The 22,974-nt window shown below is 40.8% G+C and overlaps 1 protein-coding gene across 1 annotated transcript in view; it reads right to left on the bottom strand.

The window, feature by feature from the left end:
• Positions 1-1,780: 1,780 nt before the first annotated feature.
• rtn4r (reticulon 4 receptor) overlaps positions 1,781-22,974 on the bottom strand; it is a 48,743-nt gene continuing 27,549 nt past the window's right edge. The window contains exon 2 of the mRNA XM_034091273.2: positions 1,781-3,840. Coding sequence (XP_033947164.1) covers positions 2,459-3,840 — 1,382 coding nt within the window. The 3' untranslated portion in view covers positions 1,781-2,458. The remainder of the gene's footprint in view (positions 3,841-22,974) is intronic.

Genomic DNA, 22,974 nt, shown 5'->3' with positions numbered 1-22,974 from the left:
TATTTGTTCATAGACCTGTTGACCTCTTTTACTCTTTGAAGTAGAGAGGTTTATTAGAATATAAGAGTGACAGGCCCTTATGCACAGCAGTCATTTTAAGAGTTTAGCATATGAATTGGATTCAGATAGGGAGGGTTGTTTGATGATTGCCTGATCAGATACAGAGGTTCGTCTGATATACAATTACTTGCTTCCTCTCAGCCTGCAGCTGTGTGTGTATCAGCAGAGGATAGGAGGACTCTGTTGGAGGGGCCTTGTTGATTTTCTCTGTTGATTCCTCAAGATCAATATCTTCTCGGGTCCCCTTCAGTCCTCTTACTTTTCAGGGTTAATCGACGACACTAGAAAGCTCCAGGGACATAAGGAGAACCTGCCTTCTAATCCTTTCACTTTGTGCCAGATAAATTGAGAGCTGTTGACAAGATCTTGACTTAATTTGCCACAGAAAATAAGTCTCTCCACATTATCCTTGCCTGTGGACACGCCAGGATGGACCCACAACTGGCAACTCTCCCTAGCAGAACTATATGACTTAAATAAGGCTTAAATTATTTTATATTCCAACACTTCATATTTTATTTTCCATGTCAGGAAAGCAAAACAGTACTTAATATGAAGCCTTAGGGGTCTTTTCTGCTCTCAACGTCAAGGGTATGATGTGAGGAGTTCTTTTTTGAATATTGCAACATCATTTTCAAAAACATTTTTTTTTCACTCATTATATGAAATGTGGCAGTGTATATAATATACATAACTAGGTCTGATCGTTCAGCATAATCGTATGATGATTTTTTATCAAGCTGCCTGGGGCTTTTCATCCAACAACATCATACTGCCTGTGCAGCAGTCATAACGAAGTAAATATACTTTATGGTTGGTTGTTGACCTTGCTGCTAATTATGGCATAATCATTGATCTGTTTGATCTTTCAGAAAGCTTAAGTAAAATTATACCACCAACAGAGGTTGCAATTAATAAAGATCAAACGGAGGCATGATCATTTAATTTCATTAAGGACCAACATAAAATCAAAGTTAAAAAGGTTGTTTCATCAGTTGGAAATAACTGATGAAAAGTTAAAATGCTTAGTTAATAAAAGTAATTTATTTCCCCTTTATTCCTTTTCTTTATATCACTGCTGGTGAGGTCTTATGTGGAATGTGTCGAGCACTGTGGTGCCATCGCCTGAAGAAGCTTAGGAGAACACAAACAAAATGGTGATGCTTCAGGTTTGGGATAGGGACAGATTTTACCCAACAATCCTAAACACATTTAACATACCACACAGTATGCTCACCATCTGTTGAGGAAGAAGATTTTATTTTGGCTAAAAAGTGTGTAAGTGAGACAGGCTACTAAAAGCTATTGTCATTGCTCAATTCATATGGATTTAGGTACTCATTTTGAGCAGTTTTTCGTACTCAATCTTTGAATGTAGAGAGTTCTAATTCAGCTTATCTTAACCGCTTTAAAACAATGCACCAGAAATGGAGCAGACAAATATTTAATACAAGAAGTCTAGCAATTATCTACTACTTTTGCCAGAAAATATTTTTTGAATTGTATTTTTTATTAATCTATTGATTCTTTTTATGATTATCTAGTGAATAAAATCGTTTTTTACAATGTTACCCCAATTGTTGAAGGTGTTTGTCCTAGCAACAGCTCAAATCTTTTAAACCTTGAATTGTCAGAGCTATAAAAGAAAAGCTTTGAGTCCTTGACTCTTCCATACTGGAAAATACCACACAACATCAAAACATCTACGAAATAAGAACTTTTATTCATAATATATTCATACTTGTACACAAGTAAAATAAAATGCATATCTATGGTTCCATTGCAATCTCCATACAAACTGACAGCATTCTTTTGGTAATTGATACCCATAAAACCTTTCTTTAATGAAAATATAACTAAAATCAGGGGAGGTAAAACATTTGTTTTTATAAACATAAAAAAAACATAACATTACCCAACAAATGCATCACTTTGAATAAATAATGGGGAGAGATTGTTTATTTTCATTAAACCGACCCAACATTCTTTGTGTGCACTCCGTCTCTTATTTCCAGTATTTGTTTTTTTATTTTTTTGTTTTTGTCTTCATTTTTTTTCCGTCTTCTGGTGGTTTGTCTAAGCAGTAAAAGCTTTTGAGAGGGAAAAAGGGAGAAGTCTCAGAAGTGTAGCTTAGACACAGTACATTTAAGTACATAGAGAACAAACAATTGTGGGCACCGATTCATTATATACATTAGATCTGTAGAGCTCTGTAAAGGCATTTTGTTAAATGTACTCTAACGTGTTCATCATCATTGTTTGTCCTCGCACACGTTTGGTCAACGTCAAAACTCGCTTTTCAGTCACTGTCTGATGAAGAGGTCACTGCATCTTCTGTTATCATTGTCATGAGCATCAACAATCTTTAGTCCTGTGTTTCGGAGTGAGATCAGGAGTCCTAAGACATGGCTAGAGATATCCAGATCGTAGGAATGAAGAGAAAGCACAGCACTTGCACAGTAGAAGCCCGGCTTTTAATGCAGTGGGCATCTGATTTGGGCTTTTTGGAACACTTCTTTTTCTTTTTGTTTGATGCTGTAGATGATTCCAGAGTGTCTATAAGATCAGGGTTTAGAGTTTCCAAAGACTTGTCCAGGGTGTTGGACAAGGTTCCCAGTGGTCCATCATTTTGCTTGTTCTGGGTCTCGTTTTTCGTTCTCTCTTGCTCCTTATATTTAGTCTTTGAAATGTTTTCCTTTTCCTTTAGGGGGTTGTTGGTAATTTGGCGGCTCTTGCCAGACAAGATAGAGGACTTGTCATTATCTCCAAGGCAACACCTGGGAATGGTCTCCCCGAGAGGATTTTCGGTGGAAGAGAATTTCCCTGACTGTCCCTTGGAGCTGAAAAGATTGGTCTGGATTTGAGGTGTTTCCACACACCCCTCCAGGTCTTCACTTTTCAGTCGTTTCAGGTCCTTTCCTGCAAGCAACTCAGGAACATTGCACTCCAACTCAGAGCTGGATCCTTTGAAGCGTTTGAACCAGTCCCAAAGCGTCCTCGCTCGGCAGTCACAGATCCACTGGTTTCCATTTAAACGCAAATATTGGAGAGACACCAGCGGATCCATGGTCTCTCCCGTCAAGACGGTGAGATTGTTGAAGAACAAGAACAGGGATTTCAGTTTACCAAGATCAGTAAAAACCCTTGGTTGGACATAGATAACCCTGTTCTGGTGTAGCAGCAGCCGATCCAGATTGATTAAGCCTCGAAACATGTTGTCTGTTACTATCTTGATCTTGTTATTGTGCAGATAGAGATAAGTGAGGTTGGCAAGGTCCAGAAAGGTGTCGTCATGCAGGGATAGAATGAAATTGTCCTGCAGGTAAAGGTACTGTAGGGAAAACATTCCTCGGAAAACCCCAACAGGGAGCTCTGACAGGCCACACCTGTGCAGGTGAAGGGTGTGCAGCTTAGTTAGGCCCCGGAAGGCTGTAGGGCTGATGGTACGGAGGTTACTGTTGTCTCCAATGTCCAGCTCCTCCAGTCTTTCCAAACCATAAAAGGCTCCAGCCTCAATATAGCTGATGTTGTTGGAGTAGAGCCAGAGAACAGTGAGATTGTGGCAGGAACTGAAGCTGGTGGACCTCACCACCATTAGCTTGTTGCTCTGAAGGAATATCCGCTGGCTCCGCACTGGGATCTCAGTCGGGATGGCAAACAGTCCTTGTTGTTGGCAGGCCGTGGTGGGCTTGGGCTCACTGTAGCAGACACACTTGGCAGGGCAGCTGACAGTTTGAGGCACAAGGTTCAGCCACATCACCAGAAACAGGAGCCTCCCCCCTACAAAGACAGAGAAAATACATCAGTGCGTTAGTAAATCATAGATATTAATATTAAAAGTCACACTTCTAGTATAGAAGGAGTCTTTAGAAATAGATACATTTAGATCAGGATGTAATGTGCATACACCCTTGAAAGAACCCAGTACATTTAAATCATACAATGAATTGAAGAATCAGTCTTATTTATAGTGTGAGGGTATCTCGCATAAAGTGTAGATAAAACAAATGTGTAGTTTTTGTTCCTTTTATTCATTTGACTGGGAACATTATGTCTTTATGTGCAAAATTCAATATATGCCATTTGAGCAAATGACAATGAACACATCATCTAATCACATTGTGTAGCGTACAACTCATTACAACAGAATAGGGAATCCTCTACAGTATAGTGATTCAGCATGTATTTTAACAGTGACGTTATTTGGATCTGGGGACACATCTCTTTCCTGCTGCCTCTGCTGACGTTAGGACCTGAACAGCTGAGAAGAGCCCTATGAAGGCAGACTCATTACAATGAGGTGGGTGGCTTGTATGTGGAATTAGCTTGCTCTAATAGGGCAGACATAACTAATGGTGTTTTCAGCGTTTGTGAGGATGACATTCTGCCTGACCCTAGGAGATAAGCTTTCATGCCGGACTAAGAGATGATGCCTGTAGTCAAAATATAAAGAGGGGTCCATATGCCTCGCAAGAGTTTCCATTGCACAGCCATGATTAAAGCATTTTTTCTAAGTGCAGCATGAAGATGAGCTATACAGGAGGTATGGTAGCACTCAGAGCGAGGCGTGTAAAGATTATTGTATATGTTGCCCTGAAGGCATCCATGTTTAAAATAGGGTCTATGCCGCATTTGCGCGCATTAATTATTTCTGCTTGTCCTTTGCCATGGATCAGCATGCTACTCAGTCTCACGATAAGTGAAATGGACTGGATTACGGCATATGAATGATCACTACCGACATAACACTGTACAGCTGTGGTCAAATGAAGTGCATCTATTTGGGCTTCACATTCCTTCATGTAAAAAATGATTGTGTCAAAGTGTCACAGCCCTGTCTAGTAGCAGCATATAATGGCAGGTATCTCTGAACCCTTTTCAGCTCCTGTCCTTCTTGAGAATTTCCAATCTTTGCTCCCATGCATATGTGAGGAATCCCTTGCCTTCAGGCTTGACAGGTAGCCAGGCTCTGGAAAATGCATGGGCCTTACTCAGCCTTCCCTCAACCCCAACTCTTCCTCTTCTCATTTCCCTGCAATGTGTTGTGGTGCAGCTCATCTCTGGACCTTGTTAAACGGAGCTCTGCTGTGGCCTGACGGCAGCCGTCTGCTGCACTTTCTTTCCAATCTCCATGCTCAGCCGTCAGACTGCCACCGGAAAGCTGTCAAGACTTTCCACTGTTTCTGCATCGCAGCACTTTTCTCTCAGCACTGCCTAACAATAGCCATATTTTATCGCACAGCACACTTTGTGTATCTCCTCTGCCGTCTTCATTTCCCTCCCTTCTGCTGCCTATTCATTAGCAGGCTATTTCCACCGACGCGTTTCATGTCAAAGCTCGGTTTCCTGAGCCTTCGGCATAATATGTCTCGTCTTTGTTAGCATCTGTTGAATGACAGCGTAAGTGCCTCAATGTCATCAACTTCATCCCAATTATTTGTTGCTCATTAACAACATCTTACCATCTGCATAACGCTGATTGCATTACCAGATGTTGCAAACAAATATCTGGGAGTTACCGCTTCCTGACATCTTTGTAACATTTAACACGTTCACGTCTCAAGTCTGAATACCTCTGCATGACTTCACAGTTACATCTCTCACCTTAAGCTCAAGAGATTTTCTATCTATGTTCAGCTAATGTAAGATCGCTGTTCACAACATTGATCGAAAAACAATGTTGGTTAACCCCTTGTGGTTTTTCCATCACTACCTTGTTGTCTTTGCGTGGAAAATAAACTGTTGCAAAGATTACACAAATAGGAAGTTATGTTTAGCTGTTTTTCCTCACAGCTGTTTTTGTTGACAAAATCTTAAACATCTCAAAATACAGCAACAAGGTAGTGGGTGAAAGAAAATCCATTCTTTTATCGTCTTCTGCCAGCTTTGGTTTCAACGCTTAATCTTCCCCTATCTGACCGTGCCAGGGGGCCTCTCTTTTCTGAAAGCTATATTATTGTATAGTAGCTATTATCACTCTGTTAGAAAGCATACAATACCCTTTGTTTCCTGCAGACTGACACTGTAGACCCTTCAGCTTTCTGTACATCACCCTCTAAGTCTCCTCCAAGACAAGCACTCCTTTTACAATTGGAGCCTGACAATATATGGCAGGTTTAAAAATTGCAGTCGGTACAGCTTCCCTGCTTAACTAATTTAATTGTCTGTCAAATGTAATACTCCAAATAAATGTGAGGCTGCTGAGGACAACCTGGTTAGGACATTACATCTGGCTAATATTGGTCCTCCACCCAAAATACATTGGATATTGGCATCTGAGTGTCCCCAATGCTTGGTTAGAAATGTGAAGATATATTCAGCCAGCTCAAGGCATGACAATCAGAAAGACCTGCGATGAAACCTGCTTAGTCTTTCCTTAACAACTCAACACAAATAATTGCATTTCTATGGATTAAGGACAGTTTTGTCCCGTTGGAAAAAAAGGAAGAATAAATACTGAGAGAGCAACATTTGAGCACGAAAGTAAATAAGTGTTGATAAATAATAAATACGGCTATCAGTTCTAGAGAAGCAAAGAACTGATAGCAGAAAGATGCCCACATGAGTGGAATGAGTCGGCGCAGACAGCTTTGTTTACTTATTTCATGAGCATATCACTTAGCCAAACTATGCGCTCATTTGCAAGTGTCCCTGACATGTTTGGAGCCAGAAACTTTCAGCCCTTTTTTTTGTCTTATTGTGAAAATACAGCACACATTTGAACCGTTCCTCATGCTCCGAAACCCATAATGAACACAAAGGAAATGCTGGGACAGCACATTGAAGAGGGCCTCCGATTCATCACGGCGGCTTTACTTTGAAGGGCTGTGGATTGGGGAGGGATGGCTAACATGACAGTCTTATCCCCTTGGCCCAGAGTGGAAGTGATGTCTCTGTCAGAGATGAATAACAGCAGCTCTCCACAGGGACCTCGTGGCCTCTTTCCCAAATCATACATTATTGTGTTGCTCAGAGACGGGCCTGTATTTATTACAGTCATGATCCACTCACTAACGTCATGTGTCTAATGCAAATCCATCCATGCATAAATAAATTGTGTTTTTTCATGTTGAAAGGAATAACTTAAACAAACTTTAAAGGGTATGACAGTTGTATGAAGCCCGATGTTTGCACTAGCATTGCAGCTACACATGCCTTTTTGAACTGAGAGTAATATAGGGCAATAAACTAGTGCAACACAAGTTGGAAACCTCATACACACGCTTTTTATGAGAAGTAAACACAAATTCTTACTACCCTTTCCTTTTTTATAGGAATACCAAGTTTTAATGTTCATCAAAAACCTTGTCTGTTGGTTTGTTTGTTTTTTTCGGCATCAGAGATCCACTTTTTCCCAAGTTTGGCATTAATAGCTTATAGTTAGACAGATCGATGACTGTGACTCTATTGTTTATTTAACAATTATTATCATACTGTGTTTGTCTGTTTTGGATTTGTTGATTTTTGTTTTGTCTCTCAAGCCTGTCATCAAGGGCTGACTGTTCTGCTTCCTTCTGCTCTCCCTTCTGGTACTGGTACTGGTAATTTTTCATTAAAAAACAAATGTGAAATGTGTTCAATCTTGCATTGCTCAACACATTTAAACTGTCCATAATGCAACTAGTTAATAATGAAATGTTCATTAATCATACTAACCCAAAACCTCCGCAATGTTATCAAAATTATAACCCAGCCAATATAAATGATTGGTTTATGTCATATACTATATAAGAGGATTTTTCTTAGATAATTGTGATAAGTCAGATATTTTCTCCTCAGACTAAATCTAATTTAAAACTGACAGATAAATTGTGAATAATGCGGAAACTGGAAATAAATGCATGTTTTCAACAGCAGCTAATGATAATTTTCATGTATTTGTATTCCACCAACTGTAAATCCTTTCCTTTGGAATACATCCCTACATCGGTGCTCTACTTTCACTCAAGTAAAGTTATTTTTGAAAAAGTACTACCTTTGAAAGGGCAACATTACAGACTAGCCTACAGGTAAACGGCAAACCAGGAGAATTTAGGTTTTCATTTAAACTGTAATTTCTCCTAAGCCAGGGGGAAAAGTTCCATTAAAGAGAATAAATGCTCTTCACATTCAAATGAATTGCAGAGGGATTGGTTTGCAGGGCCTGTTTATATGGAAAAGGTTGTGATCACAAGGCTACATTTACCTTTTTATGGATACCACATTTAGGCCATCACCGTGTTCAAAATAACTACTTTTACAGGATTTTCTACAAAATTATTCTTACTTCATGGTCAAGTTATATTTGTATTCACTTTTACATTCCAGTCAATTTCTACCTTGATGCCGTCTAATTTCACTCTCCGATGGTGTCCTCGCTACTGCTTGAATATGTTTGGAATGAAGAGTGCACAACCATTTTACTTTTGACTTGGCATAATGGGTTTATTATTGAAAAAGTAGGCTATACTTCTGTATCCCAGTGGAATGATGACTAATACACACACACTCACACACACACACACACACACACACACACACACACACACACACACACACACACACACACACACACACACCACACACACACACACACACACACACACACACACACACACACACACACACACACACACACACACACACACACACACACACACACACACATATATATAGATTTGTGTTTGCCATTACAGCAGTGATGAACCATAGCTATGATCTTAAATAAAGATGCACCCATCAGATCAAACAGGTTATTTAGGACATGATGGAGAGTGGACCTGGAGTCCCTTGGCTATCCATGGAGTGTTGCAGGGGCTTGTGGCTTCAGTATGCATACGAGGACACCATTAGAAGACGAACAGGGGGGACAGATGAGGTCCTGTTAGACACACATCTGACACAGCACTTGCCCAAACAGATGGCTCATGAATAACTGAAATAACCGGAGGTCGGCCGACAGACAGAGAAGTAGAGCCAGGCAACAGTGTGTGTTTTGGAAAAATAGGGTCTATGTATGTGCACATGGGAGTCTTCTTGTCTGAGAGAAAGGCAGAGGGTGGGCGATATCCTGACAGTGAGACAATGAACTTGCAATCAGAGGGCTGTCGGATCGAATCCCTGCTCGACTGGTGAACGATTGGAAGCGAAAGTGGAAGTGAAGAGTTCTCCCTTGCAACAACTGACATTAAATTACCATCGACCCCTGAGTGAAGTATACTGACCTCCCAGCTGCTCAAATTTTCCCTCAGCAGGATATCAGTCGGGACTGTGTAATGCTCAACATTTACACACTGTTGTTGCTGTGCTCAGTGGTGCTGAATAACTTGAAGAAGTATATTTACTTAAGTACTACTGTATATGAATATACAGTATTTAAGAACTTTTGTATTGCACTTCTATAAAATTTGCAGAGGGGAACTTGACAGTTTCTATTGCACAATTTCTGTTTTATATGCCAAGGATGAAAAACCTAAGCAATTTCCCCTAATCACGATTAAACAGTATATGACCTGTACAACTGGCAAAGTGTCCCCTTAAGTTTTCGGGACGGGTGGCGCAGTGGTCTGTGCATCTGATCATCAGATCAAGGGGGGTGCTGGGGAACTCCAGTTCGAAACCCGCTCCTGCCGCCGTTGTGTCCTTGGGCAAGACACTTCACCCGGATTTGCTTCTGTGGGTACTATCCACAGTACATGTATGATACTAATGTGTACTTGTAAAAGCGCCTCGATGACTTTGTGGCATGAAGATGGATGGTGTGGCGCAGTGCGCTGTGCAATGATCATCAGATCAAGGGGTGAAACCCACCGTTGTGTCCTTGGGCAAGACACTTCACCTGAACTTGCTCCTGTGGGTATTGTCCACAGTACATGACCATTGTGTAATGTGTATTTGTGAAGCGCTTCGAGCATCTGGAAAAGCGCTATATCAAATATAAGGAATTATTATTAAGTAAAGCATGGTTGCTTCTTACACCACTGACTGAATATATGGGCACCAAATGCTTTTTCTTCTTAGTTGCATTTAAAGAAAGTTGAAATAGAGTTAGGTATGCTTAAACGGCACGACAAAGGATTCATTGTCGTGTGGTGGATCCAGCGCCACTGGATTAGGGGGCAAAAATGGCTCATTTCTCACAACTGCATTGCATAGTTGGCAGCAAACCAAGTAGCTCTCAGTGCTGCTTCAGCTCACTACACGGAAAGGGTTGGGAGTCAAGTCTACCCTTGAGGTTATGCAGAAAGGCTTAAATCTAGCTTTGTTCCCGCCTCGACATGTCACAGACATGGGCAATTTTCACATGGGAATGCATGTAAAATGCATAATTTAAGTATTGTAAAAATAATGCAGGCATGAGTGTGTGGGGGTGTCCAGATGCACTCTTCAGGCCTCAGAGGAGCAGGAATTTGGAATGTCCTACTTTGGGGTTTTCAACCGTGCGGACTGCCAGTGCAGCCAAGCATTTTTGCTTAACAGAGTGCATACAGCTTTATCTTATCTACACATGGCTGGAGAGAAAATAAATGAGGGTAGCTGCAACATTACATGCCCCATGTGTTTTCGTGTTGTTTAGCTCTGAGGCAGATTTTAGCACAGGTGTTAACAACAATTTAGGAGGCAGACATTTTAGTTGTTCTTTAACACAGAATGTGTCATCCTCCTTTAGTACTTTAGAGGATTTGTGGGAAAATCTGTCATGCAAAGAAATACATAGAAACTGCTTCATATTTCTTGGCACTTGAAGTACCCAAACCAAGTGTTTCAGCTGTACTGTAGGGAGTGTTTGCTTGGTTCTTTGTTGTTGTATGTATTATGTACAGTAGAGTGTGAACTACAGGAGAGCCAGAAAGAGAAACATGACAACAAAATGTTTTTTCCATGCATTTAAGTTGTTCTATGTCTTCATCATCATGGATTGTGGGTAAAGGCTGCCATTGATGTATGATTGATTCATATGGGTTATTCATTATGTATTCACTCTAATAAAGATACTGGCATATATGCTCTTATCTTGCCATTAAAGCGTGGGCATGTATATAACAAAACTGAAATCACATTAACTCAAAGGTCAGAAGAAACCGTGTTGTTAGTCACACACAGTCCACGGAAAAATAGCCATTATTACTTCCTTTGTTTGAAGTCAGCAGAATACTAAAATATATGTCAAAAAGAAACTAAGAAAGTGATTTTTGAGCAAGAAAGATCTGTATGTCCAGAGAAGAAAAAGAATAGTCAGTCTTTCATTGATGTGAACATATAAGGTAATTGTATGTCTTACTACCGCTACAAAATTGAAATAGTCAAAAGTGATTAAAGTTCATTTAAATTGATTGTTTTGATAATAGTGACTCAAAATGCTTAAAAAAATGCCAACAAAAAATATTGTTTCCTTTGAATCAGTAATTGGTTTAAGTCTATATGTCTTTACGCCTCTGCCTTCTGGCATTTCTTGTTTGCACTCCAGTCACTGTTATAATTTAATCATATATTGAGTTGTGTGTAAGATAGTTACAGTATGACTCAGAGAAAAAGGGGAGTATTATATTTTGAATGAAGTTCTTACCTTTCATTTATTTAAAAAAAACATGATTCACCACTCCTACAACCGGTCCCTCACGCAGTTCTGGGGTAATCGTGTCAACAATTTGAAAAGGGGAGGATTGTGAGCCTCCTCACAGTTAATCCACTGCACTGGCCCTACACCAAATGAAGCATAATGAATCACTGCTGTATCTAAAAATGAATCTGGGCCCAGTAAATATTGGATGATAGCCGCAGAAAGTGCTTACACCTCCTCATGTGAAGAGTCACCTGGAGAGGGAGACATCAGTGACAGCACCCACAGGCAGGCTAGTATATTTGGGCAAGATGAGAAGCACATTGAGGTGGTCTGAGCGGAAAACAGGCTGTAATGATTGGTTACCCCGTTTAATGTCATTTTGGCCTGTCTTTGCTGCAGGCATAGATTGGCTCTCAGAGAATGGTCCATTCTGTTTTCCAGGCCTGGAAGTGGAGCGGGTGCAAACATTATCCACTCCACATCTCTCTGACAGCTTCATTACTACAACATCCCTGTGTTTGGCAGCCGCCCTCTTAGACTGGCACTTGTTGTGCTTGTCGAAGAGAAACTAGCTACTGAAAAAGTGTTGTGTTTGTGTGAGTTACAATTGGGGAAAAAATACATCAAAAAAGGACTTAATCTTTGACCAGTCTAGACTAAACAAAAGTCATTCTGTGAGAAATCCATTTAGTTGGTTTGTAAAATTGCTGTGTAGAAAAGTGTAGCTTTAGGGGAAACAAAAAAGGATTTCTAAGCCGCCAGCACCTTTGCTGCTATGTTCTTCACATGGATGCTCTACTTAAGCTTGCGTGCCTTTTAGCCCGGGATAGAAACATTTGCAAGCACACACATTAATCATTCCAAGGTTAGGCATAGGTGAATGTACTGTACAGTACAGAGTGGTATTTTGAGTTGGCAGATTTCCTATCAATGTGAACAGACAATGAAGGATACAGGTAGATCCACTGCCTGAGGCGAGAGGCGGGGACATTTCTTTAAAAGACACACCATTATTGATGCCTTTTTACAGCAATAATGTGTCATCTAACCTTTATCACTCTTCTCCAGTTTTGCAATACTGGCACTCTGCTGGATAGGCCAACTGAATGTGCAGACTGGCTGCAAATGTGTCATCTGCAATCACCTCAGACTGACTGACAGTGCATGCCCAGAAAGGCATGCTTTAGCCAGCAAGTGTGGCGACAAAGAACCACTGAACTCCTCTTTACTGAAGGGGATACAATGTATACTTGGTCATGCCATTGCACAAATGTAAATATAAATTAATTGAAAAGCATATCCAAACTCATTGATAGAAAGAGAGGAAAGCCCATGAAAAGTAAAAAGTGGAAGAGGTGAGCTGTCACTATGACAATAGGTATTTAAAACTGCTAAAATCCTTATTTTTATATTTTCAATGGACAATATCAATGTGTGACTATTTCGAAGGCTTTGACAAGCCCATTATGATAATATTAATAATAATACATTTAATTTATATAGCGCTTCTCATCTGCCAAGACAAATCTCGAAGCGCTTCACAACAAAAGACACTGATAACATTTGAGGATAAAAAATGGATAAAAAGTTAAAGAATAAATAATACATACAAATAATAATGTCTTTTTAAAAAAAAAAAAAATTGAAGAAAATCGCGGTAGATTTGGTCAGTCTCACGACGGTATTGAGACATTTATTTACCGCGATATCGCGATATATCGTTACATCCCTAGTTGAGAGTGAGGGCTTCAGTCGCGAAATATTTATCAGGTGAAAGAAAGAGGTCTTGGTGATATGCTTGATGTGGGCTTGGAAAGACAGAGTGGAGTCAAACCGTACACACCAAGGTTGGTGACAACAGAGGAGAGGGAAATGAGCTGACCATCAAGGGAGGGGCTTATGTTGGCGGCCTTGGCAAGCTGGTCGGTGGTGCCTATCAGGATTGCCTCTGTCTTGCTGCTGTTGAGCTGGAGGTAGTTGGTGGACATCCAGGAGCGGATGTCTTTCAGGCAGGTGTTTAGGGTTTGGATAGTATTGGTGGGATTGGGTTGTGTTTTGATGTAGACCTGAGTGTCGTCCGCATAGCAGTGGAAGTTGATGTTATGTTGTCTGATGATATGACCCAGAGGTAATAGATAGATTAAAAACAGGATCAGCCCCAGCACTGAGCCCTGAAGCAGCAGTTATCTTTAGCTATTTTAACCGCAAAAGATTCAAGATCTGCTGAGCACTACTAGCCCATCAACTAATTGGAGTTGAAGCAAAGTTTGCAAGGTTTTACCTGGTAAACAAAAAAGAGCATTTATCAGCTAAAATCATATTTACCTTCAGACCCTGGTGAAGAGCATAATAAACTTTTGACCTTAAATCGGCTGAAGAGCCGATTTAATTAGTAAATGTTGGAGTCTACAAGAGTTTTGTACTTTTTGTACATATTTGTTTATTTATATTTATTTAAATCTTTAATACAATAAAATGTACCATTCTGTGACTGTTTGGCAGTTTTAAAATGTTTCAAATATTTTGCTGTACATTCTCAAGGATGTCAATCTATGTCTAGTATTATTTAGATAACTAAACAAGAAACAAAGAAATGTATTTCTTAAAACAGCCTGTATCATATTACATTGGTTGTGCAGAAGTGAGTGTTGCAGATAATTATCACACCAATGCAGACAGAATACAATGAAAGATGGATGAGATGGATGACTTCAATGAGGTGGGCAGGTGACACCTACTTTGCAGTTTGTGGTGACTGACCTGCTTGTTGTTGTGCTTTTGGTATTTACATGGTTTATTTCATCACATCAGAATGTCAGCATGTTTAATGTCACAACTGACAATAATGGCATATTCAATTGCTTCATCTCACACGACACATGCTCTCAATTTCCATCTCATATGGTCAGTGGCGTTTCTATATGTACAAAAGTGGTGGGGCACAAAAAACTCAGATGTCTATATATAAGCTTCTGCAGAGAGGTTCATGGCTGGTGAGGCACTGGCACTGACTCTTCAGGTTTACAAATATATTAAATCAAAATATAATATTATTTTCAAAAGCTTTTTTTGTCTGATGCTTCAATTACTTTTAAACAGACAGTTCAACAGAAGGATACCCAAAAAAATGTAATTTTATCATTTAAATATTGAATTGTTCTCTCTTAGTAAGATCCCATTTTCAATACAATTGCAGTCTTACCTTGACTTGAAGATTAAGTCCATTTGCCTATCCTTCTGGACAAAAATCTCTATTACTTTTTTGTAAAAGTCCTCCTTATCTTCTTGTAGTTTCAAAAGTCTATCATAAATCTAATCTAATCAATAGATTTTTGATTCGAAAATGATAAAAGTAGGGTAGACATGTGGATATTATCCGGCTGAACAAAACGTACATTTATCTAACAGCTACGTTTCCCACAGATCTGATTTTGAGCTATTTTCTAAAATCCTATGGAGAAATCTCGTTGCTTTTTTGTGGAGGGAAGCCATGCGCAGCTTACTTCCTGGTTTTAGGACGCCTCACTGCAGCTCTCTCTCCTCCTCTTCACACACCACACTTTTCGCGGTACACTTACTTACAGCCAATCAGCTCTGAATTATGTGAGATGACGTATGGTGGGGATGGCAGCACTTTGCCCCTATGGTCATTCTTTTTTGCCACACACGTCACACATTAAATAGGAAAATACTCTGAGCATGCGCAGTGTAGTTTTTGCAGTCACCGTTCACTTAGACCAGGGGTGGGGAACCTTTTTCCTCTCAAGGGCCATTTCAATTTTTTCAACATCCTCCGAGGGCCGTACAAATTATTGACGTCTGCTTAAAATACTAAAATCACAGCCCATTCATTTGGCCTTTCTTTCATGCTGTGCAAAGAAAAAGCAACCTCTTAATCCAGATATTTTACCATGATTCGCGCATGCATGCACGTGCACAGTTGTGGCATGACCACCAAAACAGAAAGATATGGACACAAGATGTGTGCAAAAGTATTTAGTTTCCTATCCATGTGAACATGATTTAAGTGGGGGGGGGGGGGGAGACACCTAACCTCCTCTAGGGGGGGTTTTAAATGTTGAAGTTAAAAGCATCAATCTGGTGCACTTTGAGAGCAACATTAGGAGATCTATGGAAACGTCTCTCAACACATATGAAACAGAACTGGAAGCAGATTTTCTTTTTCTTTATGGATATTTTACAAATCACTCTTCAAACTGTATTCTTGTTTATTAATAACAACTTTTTTTTTACTGTCATCTAGTATTTTATACCCGTTTACTGTATTCTCTTATCTTTTTATAACTATAATGATCATATAAAGATGTGCCTTTACCTCACTGGTAGTAGAAAAAGCTTCTTATATTCGTTAGCATAGCTAGCTAACCAGATGCTAATAACAACAAAGTTATTGACTGTATGATCAGTATGACAGATGAACAGATCGCCACTGGGCTTTCAACTAAAGACACAGCCACGCAAAAACTGCGGCATGTGTACGGCTCCTTATGGCTACTGACATTTGTGAAGTCCCGGCCCGGAGCGGCGTTCTGGTGCTCTGCTCTCCGGCAGCTCTAAACCCCTGTCTGACGAGACATATACCACGTGATGACACGTTAGGCTCGTGTTGTGTTCAAGGACCCTGACCTTGGCCAGGAAAAACAGGCACTCGCTTGTTACATCTTTTGCGGTCTAGATTTCTTACTTTTTTTTCTTTTTTGCGTGTTACATCGCGGGCCGTATCAAATTGTCTCGCGGGCCGTATACGGCCCGGGGGCCGGAGGTTCCCCACCCCTGACTTAGACAGTCAGAGGGAGGGCCAGGATCAGGTTTTGTCCCACATGGCTCTAAACAGCTCAATAGGCACACACTGTAGACACTAATTAGAAGAACACATACTAAAACAGCAATGTACAGACGAATCAGATGATTAAACATGATCTTAAAATATATTTTATATATTTTTTAATACATTTTTTGCATTTTGTTGTAATCATTATTTTAATACTTTCTGCTGACACTAGGTTGGGCTGTGCCCCACCTGCCCCTAATGACCAGTCGCCACTGCATATGGTAGCCATTAGTTATCCATTATCCCAAACAATGACTGTTTAATTTATTTTTGCTCCCCGTGCATGACTCATCGGATTCACAGTGGAAGGAATACAGAGACATACTATGCCTTAAAGCAGAGGTGCCCAGTACGTCGACGGCGGGCGACCGGTCGCCCGCGGGGGCAATGCTGGTAGACCGCGAGTCATTCATTAAAAAAAAAAAAAAATCAAGCTCCTCCCTGCCACTTAATTCAGGAGTTTACTTGATTGACAGAAAAAGCGACCTATCGCTTTCCAGTCTGTTAACCCAGAATGCAAAGCGATATAACATCAGTCAAGTGCCGGGTAGTGATGAGAATTCCGGCTCTTCGGATCATTTGGCTCGGCTCACCAAGAAGAGCCGGCTCTTTCGGCTCCCAAAGGGCTCTTCAGTTTACCACATATTATACCTTTTATAATTAAATCAAATGCCATGCCTCATTTCGCTCCATTTGCTCTTTCCAGCGCTGTTTTTGCAGGGGGCTGATTCTGTGAGCTGCAGCTGACCACGCCCCCCTGCAGGAGAGGGGAGCATGCTCTGAGATCAACTGCTAGGCTGCAGCGGGGAGAAGAGGGGGACAAAAAGAGATCTCCGTCCTCCGTGTTTTATTCTTATAGAAGTAAGAAGAGAAGTAATGGGGCAGAAATCCTCCTTTTTACGCAGCGGTCCAGACATAGACATCATAGCTACGGCGACACATATTCAGTTGCCAGTTACTTTGGCATTAGGGCAGGGATATCTAGATACTTTCCAAGGTTTGACATAATGAATTGTGCTACTTTGTGCACATTGTGCAAGCAACGATGTTTTCAAATCTGTAATCAAAAAGCTCCTCAAAAACACTATAGAAGCAGTTCCTGCCTTTGTTACGTTAGTTCAAACAGTAACAACGGACTACTTTTCTTAGCGGATGCATGTCAATTTAAATCAATACATAAAACTATTTTTTAAATCAATAAAATCATTTTCTAAATCCATAAAAGCATTTCAATTAATATTGGGAGTCATGTCGTTACTTTGTTGAGAATGTGGCCATGTGTAATAAGCGGGATAATGTGCACATTGCAGATTGCATAATGTGCCTTCATGCCGATCTAGATCCCTCCGCAAAAAAAACGGCTCGTTCGCGGGCGAGAGCCGGCTCCCGTAGTTCACTTAAAAGAGCCGGCTCTTTGAGAGAGAGAGAGAGAGAGAGAGAGAGAGAGAGAGAGAGAGAGAGAGAGAGAGAGAGAGAGAGAGAGAGAGAGAGAGAGAGAGAGAGAGAGAGAGAGAGAGAGAATGCCTATATTGGACCTATGTATATGTCATTATAACTTTGAGAGACTGTTCATAGGACCCATTTGAGTCTGGTGTCTAAGTTGAGTGTTCTACTCGTTTATTGTATTCCTTGTACTTATATTTGTGTTTTATGTTTAAGATTTCAGGACATGGAGAGTGGTTTCTTAGCCTGCTTGTTATGTGTTTCTTAACAGAGAGAGAGCGAAATAGAGAGAGGTTAACATGCCATTTTAGTTTTATGTATTCATGTATTTGTTTCTGTTCAAGAACCCAAATAGAGTTGTTGTAGTTATCCCATGTATACATAAAACATGTTATTCAGCTCCTTGCAATTTGGGATTTTATTTTTGGTTGGTAGACCTCAGTGAGCTGGTCATTTCAAAAGTAGCCCACCGGCCCAAAAAGTGTGGGCACCCCTGCCTTAAAGCAATAGAAATCGCTAGAGGGAGAAAGACGTCCTTAGATTAGCAGAATATGAAAATAATTAAATAAATAAATTAGGGTCATCATTGTGCAAGCGTTAACTCTGGCCAGCTTTCTTGTAGATCCATCTATTTTGGATGTATAGGCAGCCCTGGAGGCATGTTGACCTGAAAAAGACAAACCTCTCCCTTCCTTTCATCTTTTGAGTCAGTTCTTCAAACCAAATGTGTTAGGACCAATAACACGAGGCCAACTTCTGCTGTTCTGCTGTAACAAGAGCAGTGTTCCCATCAGTGCATTGCTCCTATCCAGTGGTGTAGTGGAGATTTTTTTACTGGGGGGACTCTATTTTAAATTAGGTCATCCCAAACAATGCCAAACAAGTGCGCACGCGCGCAGTGCACTCACAAAACGGGCAGAGAGGTCCACAGAAACTACCGGTATGCTTAGTCCTACTTTACTTACTGTACTGCAAAAAGCAGACGGCGCTGTGCTCAACAGACACACACAGACTCAAAACCATGGACACACTGGCACATACGTTACATAAACAATGTATAGGCCTAAATTGCATAAACTACAGTATTGCAACTAAGCATGCTTTTCTCTCTCTCTCTATCTCCACTTTCAAAATCTATTTAAAACTCATAATAAACAAACAAAATTCCCAAAGTTGTCCTGAAATTAACTTATTAAATAAACAAAACGAAAAATATATATAGCCTACTAATGCAAACATTGAATCTGGACTGGAAATTATTCTGATTAGGCCTAGCCTACATTGCAAATAAGCAGACAGCGCTGCTTTTTTCACACACACACCTTGCGTTTTGAAGACTGATACATCAGATATGGATGAACAAACTTTGCAGCCCAGTTTCCCAGCTTTGCAGTCTATCCACGGGTATGTCTCTTGTTTCCTCCGCCACATCTCCTCCGTCCATACCTCTGGGAAAGGTGAGCTTGAGCTAGCCAGGGGAACGTTGCTAGCGCAGCTAACGTGCACGTTAGCTAGCATTATCCACGTCTTTAGGCGGCTCTTCTGATGATGTACTGTAGTACTAGTAGCAGCTTCACTTGTAGCTTCGGTGCTGCTAGACTCTTTCTTCTTGTGAATTATATTCTTTTTAGAAAAGAAGTCAAGTAAAAAATGTTTGCCTGCCATTATAGAGCTTTTTCGTTAGCGTTCTTGAGGGAAAGAGCTGCCGCAAAATCGGCGGGCGGTAAGCTGGCCGTGGGTGTGTCACTGACACACCCCCAGCTCGCCGCGGGGTCACGCGCGTGATGACTAATCATAATTCTTTAAGGAAATCGTTCTTATTTTTTATTATAATTACTGTGAAATGTATTATGTTTTTGTTATTATTACAACAAATACACACTTGCAACTGATAAGACTGGCAATGATTTTATATTTATAAGACTATTACAAAAAAGATCATGCTCCAAATAAGTGGGGGTAGGGCGTACCCCCGCGTCCAACGCCCACTACATCACTGCTCCTATCCCATTGAATTTATTTTTACAACTTGCGAAATAGTGCAGTAAATGGGCTCTGTTGGGATTTGTTGCACAATGGAAACTAAGAATATGGTAGATATGTGCGGAGGCCAGAATACCCTCTGTGAGCGTGGGTTTTTGACATCAGTGAGGTATAGGATCTCATATCTTCCCCTGCCTCCACATGTATCTGATTCATTCTCTATGCTAGACCTTCCACGTGAACCCAAAGCATGTGAAAACTGTAGCTTTGAAACTGAATTAGGCCAGCCTCTGTTGACTGATATATACTGTATTAACTGTATCTTAAAGCAAAGCAGAGAATAAAAGCATGCTTTAAGATCTCTATTCTAAGATTTAAAGAGAAATGAAAATCATTGCAGAACCCGGGCTAAAAATGAAACAGCAATTGAGTCGGGGTTATAGGATCGAATTGGGTGGGCTTGCATATCACTCAAAGTACTAAGGATGAATCCTTACAGCAGCTGCCTGCGGTTTAAATCCGACTCTTTGCCATTTATCGATGTTGTCTACTTTATCTCTCTCCCTTTTCTTCCCATATTTGGCTGCACTATCAAATTAAGGCAAAAAGCCCTTCCCCCAAAAAAAGAAAGTACTCAAAATATATAAAGAATAAGGTGAAGAAGAAACTATGAGGATACTCTTAAAATGGAGTAAAAGCCAGAAAGTGACACGCTGGAGTAAGACATCAATTTCATATCAAGGTTTTAGGTGGACAAGCTTTCCAAACTTCGATTTGCTTTAAGTCCTCTCCAGGAGTGGGCGGCCATCTGCTCCTGTTTTTCCTTACCAAAACTTAAAAGATAGAGCATCCTCTGAGAATCAAACAGCGAGTCTGCAATCTTATCTTTCGACAAGGGATCGGGCACTGACAGCAGGATCTCTGCAGTGCACCACAGCAAAGGCACACTTGGTGACTTTGGGAGCTCTATCCGCCTCCCATTTGTATTCCTCTTTTAGTTTCACCATTTAAGACTTAAAGGAATTGGATAATGGGCCCTTACAGCAAATATTTTCCTTAGGGACATTCTCACTTCTACCTCACCTTACCCCCCCAAAAAGGAAAACGCAATGGCTTTGGTCTGGTTGGTTTAATAAGCCCACTTCAGAGAGGTTCTTAGTAAGCGCTCCCTCCTTTGAAAGAATGAAAGGAGAACGACTTGTGCATTATTTACCACCCGCCTCAGAACCGCTGCACCATGCGCAGACAAAGAGGCCTACTGCAGGAACATTGATTTTTCTGCAGAGGATGAGGAGGATATAGGGAGGATAGAAAACAGAAAAGGAGGGGAGACAAACTGAGAGACATTAGGAACATTCCCACCAAGCCAAGCCCAGAATCAGTTGAATGTGTTTGCAGAGGCCTGTCTGCTATCTCCTCCTCTCCCTCCCTGTTGGCCTGATAAGGGCAGTACTTTACATCAGAGGCATCCACGGATCAGTCACCTTTTCACCGCAAAGGTCGAACGCTGGCCTAAAGCTCGGTTCATGCTGCGAAGTCATCATTCCTGCCCTTTCTCTCCCAGGTGAGGGATGATCCAAGACTGAGTACCATGCCAGTCTGCCCCCAAATCCCTTTCAACATCTCTCGCTCACCTCCTTGGGCTGTATCCAGAGAGATAGTAGGAGAGCTGGTGACGTAAGTGCCGAACACCTCAGAGCCGGACGGCCATCAGATAAGACCAGTGTAGTCCAATAGTAGCAAGTCGTCACGGCGACGCGGTCGTATGTGAGTGTGTTGGTCTTGCTATCTCCAAACACCCCTTGCATCTTAACAAGTTAGCCCCAAGATGTGCTGAATGGATAAACACATCAGCATATGGCAAACACCTGGGACTTAACCATACCTCCCAGAACACAAAAAAATCCCTGTCTGCATCACTTCCCTGGATTTAAACACACTTATTACTATATTTGCATGTGTATGTGTGTACCGCTGCTGTAGTCCTAAAATGACTTAAGCACTGTAATTGATGCGCTAGCGCAATTTGCGCATTGTTGTACTGTGGGACGACCCAACTGACAAGACTCACTGGTTTGCTGCCCGGGTAATGAGTCATTCCAGCCCTGGAGAAAAACAATCTGGTGTTTTAAACCGCATCCTTCAGCTGTTTCTTCCTCCCAGGAGCTCCAGCTTGTAAGCTGTTGGTGGCTTGTAAAATGCATGTCATTTATTGTGCTTGTGTTTGAATAATACACATGCAGTATAGTGCTTTTATTGCCACTTTTGGTCTATCCATGCCCTACCGTTAAGACTTAAGGACATGTGCAAAGTAACAAAATGCCATATAGTTGTGTGCCATGATATATTTTAAGTATGTGGTCAATAATAAACCCTATTGACTAATGGTATAACTAGAGTGTGAGAAACATTTGTTTCCATCTACCTTTGAGTGTCATTTTCAGAAGCAAAGCAGCACACAACAAGCATGTACCGTAAGTGTTGATTCATAAAACATGTGGGAACAATTTATGAAAATACAAACAACTAAATAGATTATATCAACAATTAAAGGGAGGTATAAACTTACAAAATGACAACATACTGCTGGGCCCTGCCCCTCCCTACACGCAGATCACGCAGACTGCGTGGGGCCTCATCTTATGCGAAGATTGAGAGTAAATGCCGCGCAATTATGCGCCTCTAACCCTAACCCCCCGTCGACGCTCGCGACACATGAGTAATGACTTGTGTACAGACCCGGGGGGCCACAAGTCGGCCAGGCCCTGTGTATAGCTCTTCAGCAGGTAACTCATAACTGGAACAGAGAATAATTATTAACTTTGTTAACTCAATTCTAGTGATCTGATCTGTGATATTTTCATTATTATACTTTTCATGAAGAGAGAAAATATCATCCATCAAACCCTCCATCAAAATATCTGTACTCAGGTTAAAAAATCCGCAATTTACTGGATGTACATTTCTAAAGTGTATTGGATTGTTATTACTGATTATTTACAGTATAAGCAGACATTTAATGTTGTAGATGTTTTTGATTGAAATATTTTACAAATCACTTGGTGATTTAATCGATAACAAAGTACCATATTCA

The sequence above is a fragment of the Pseudochaenichthys georgianus genome, chromosome 9 (genome assembly GCF_902827115.2).
Source record: "Pseudochaenichthys georgianus chromosome 9, fPseGeo1.2, whole genome shotgun sequence".
NCBI classification, from domain to species: Eukaryota; Metazoa; Chordata; class Actinopteri; order Perciformes; family Channichthyidae; genus Pseudochaenichthys; species Pseudochaenichthys georgianus.
The sequence above is the reverse complement of the archived record's forward strand: the minus strand, read 5'-3'. Positions and strand labels throughout refer to the sequence as shown.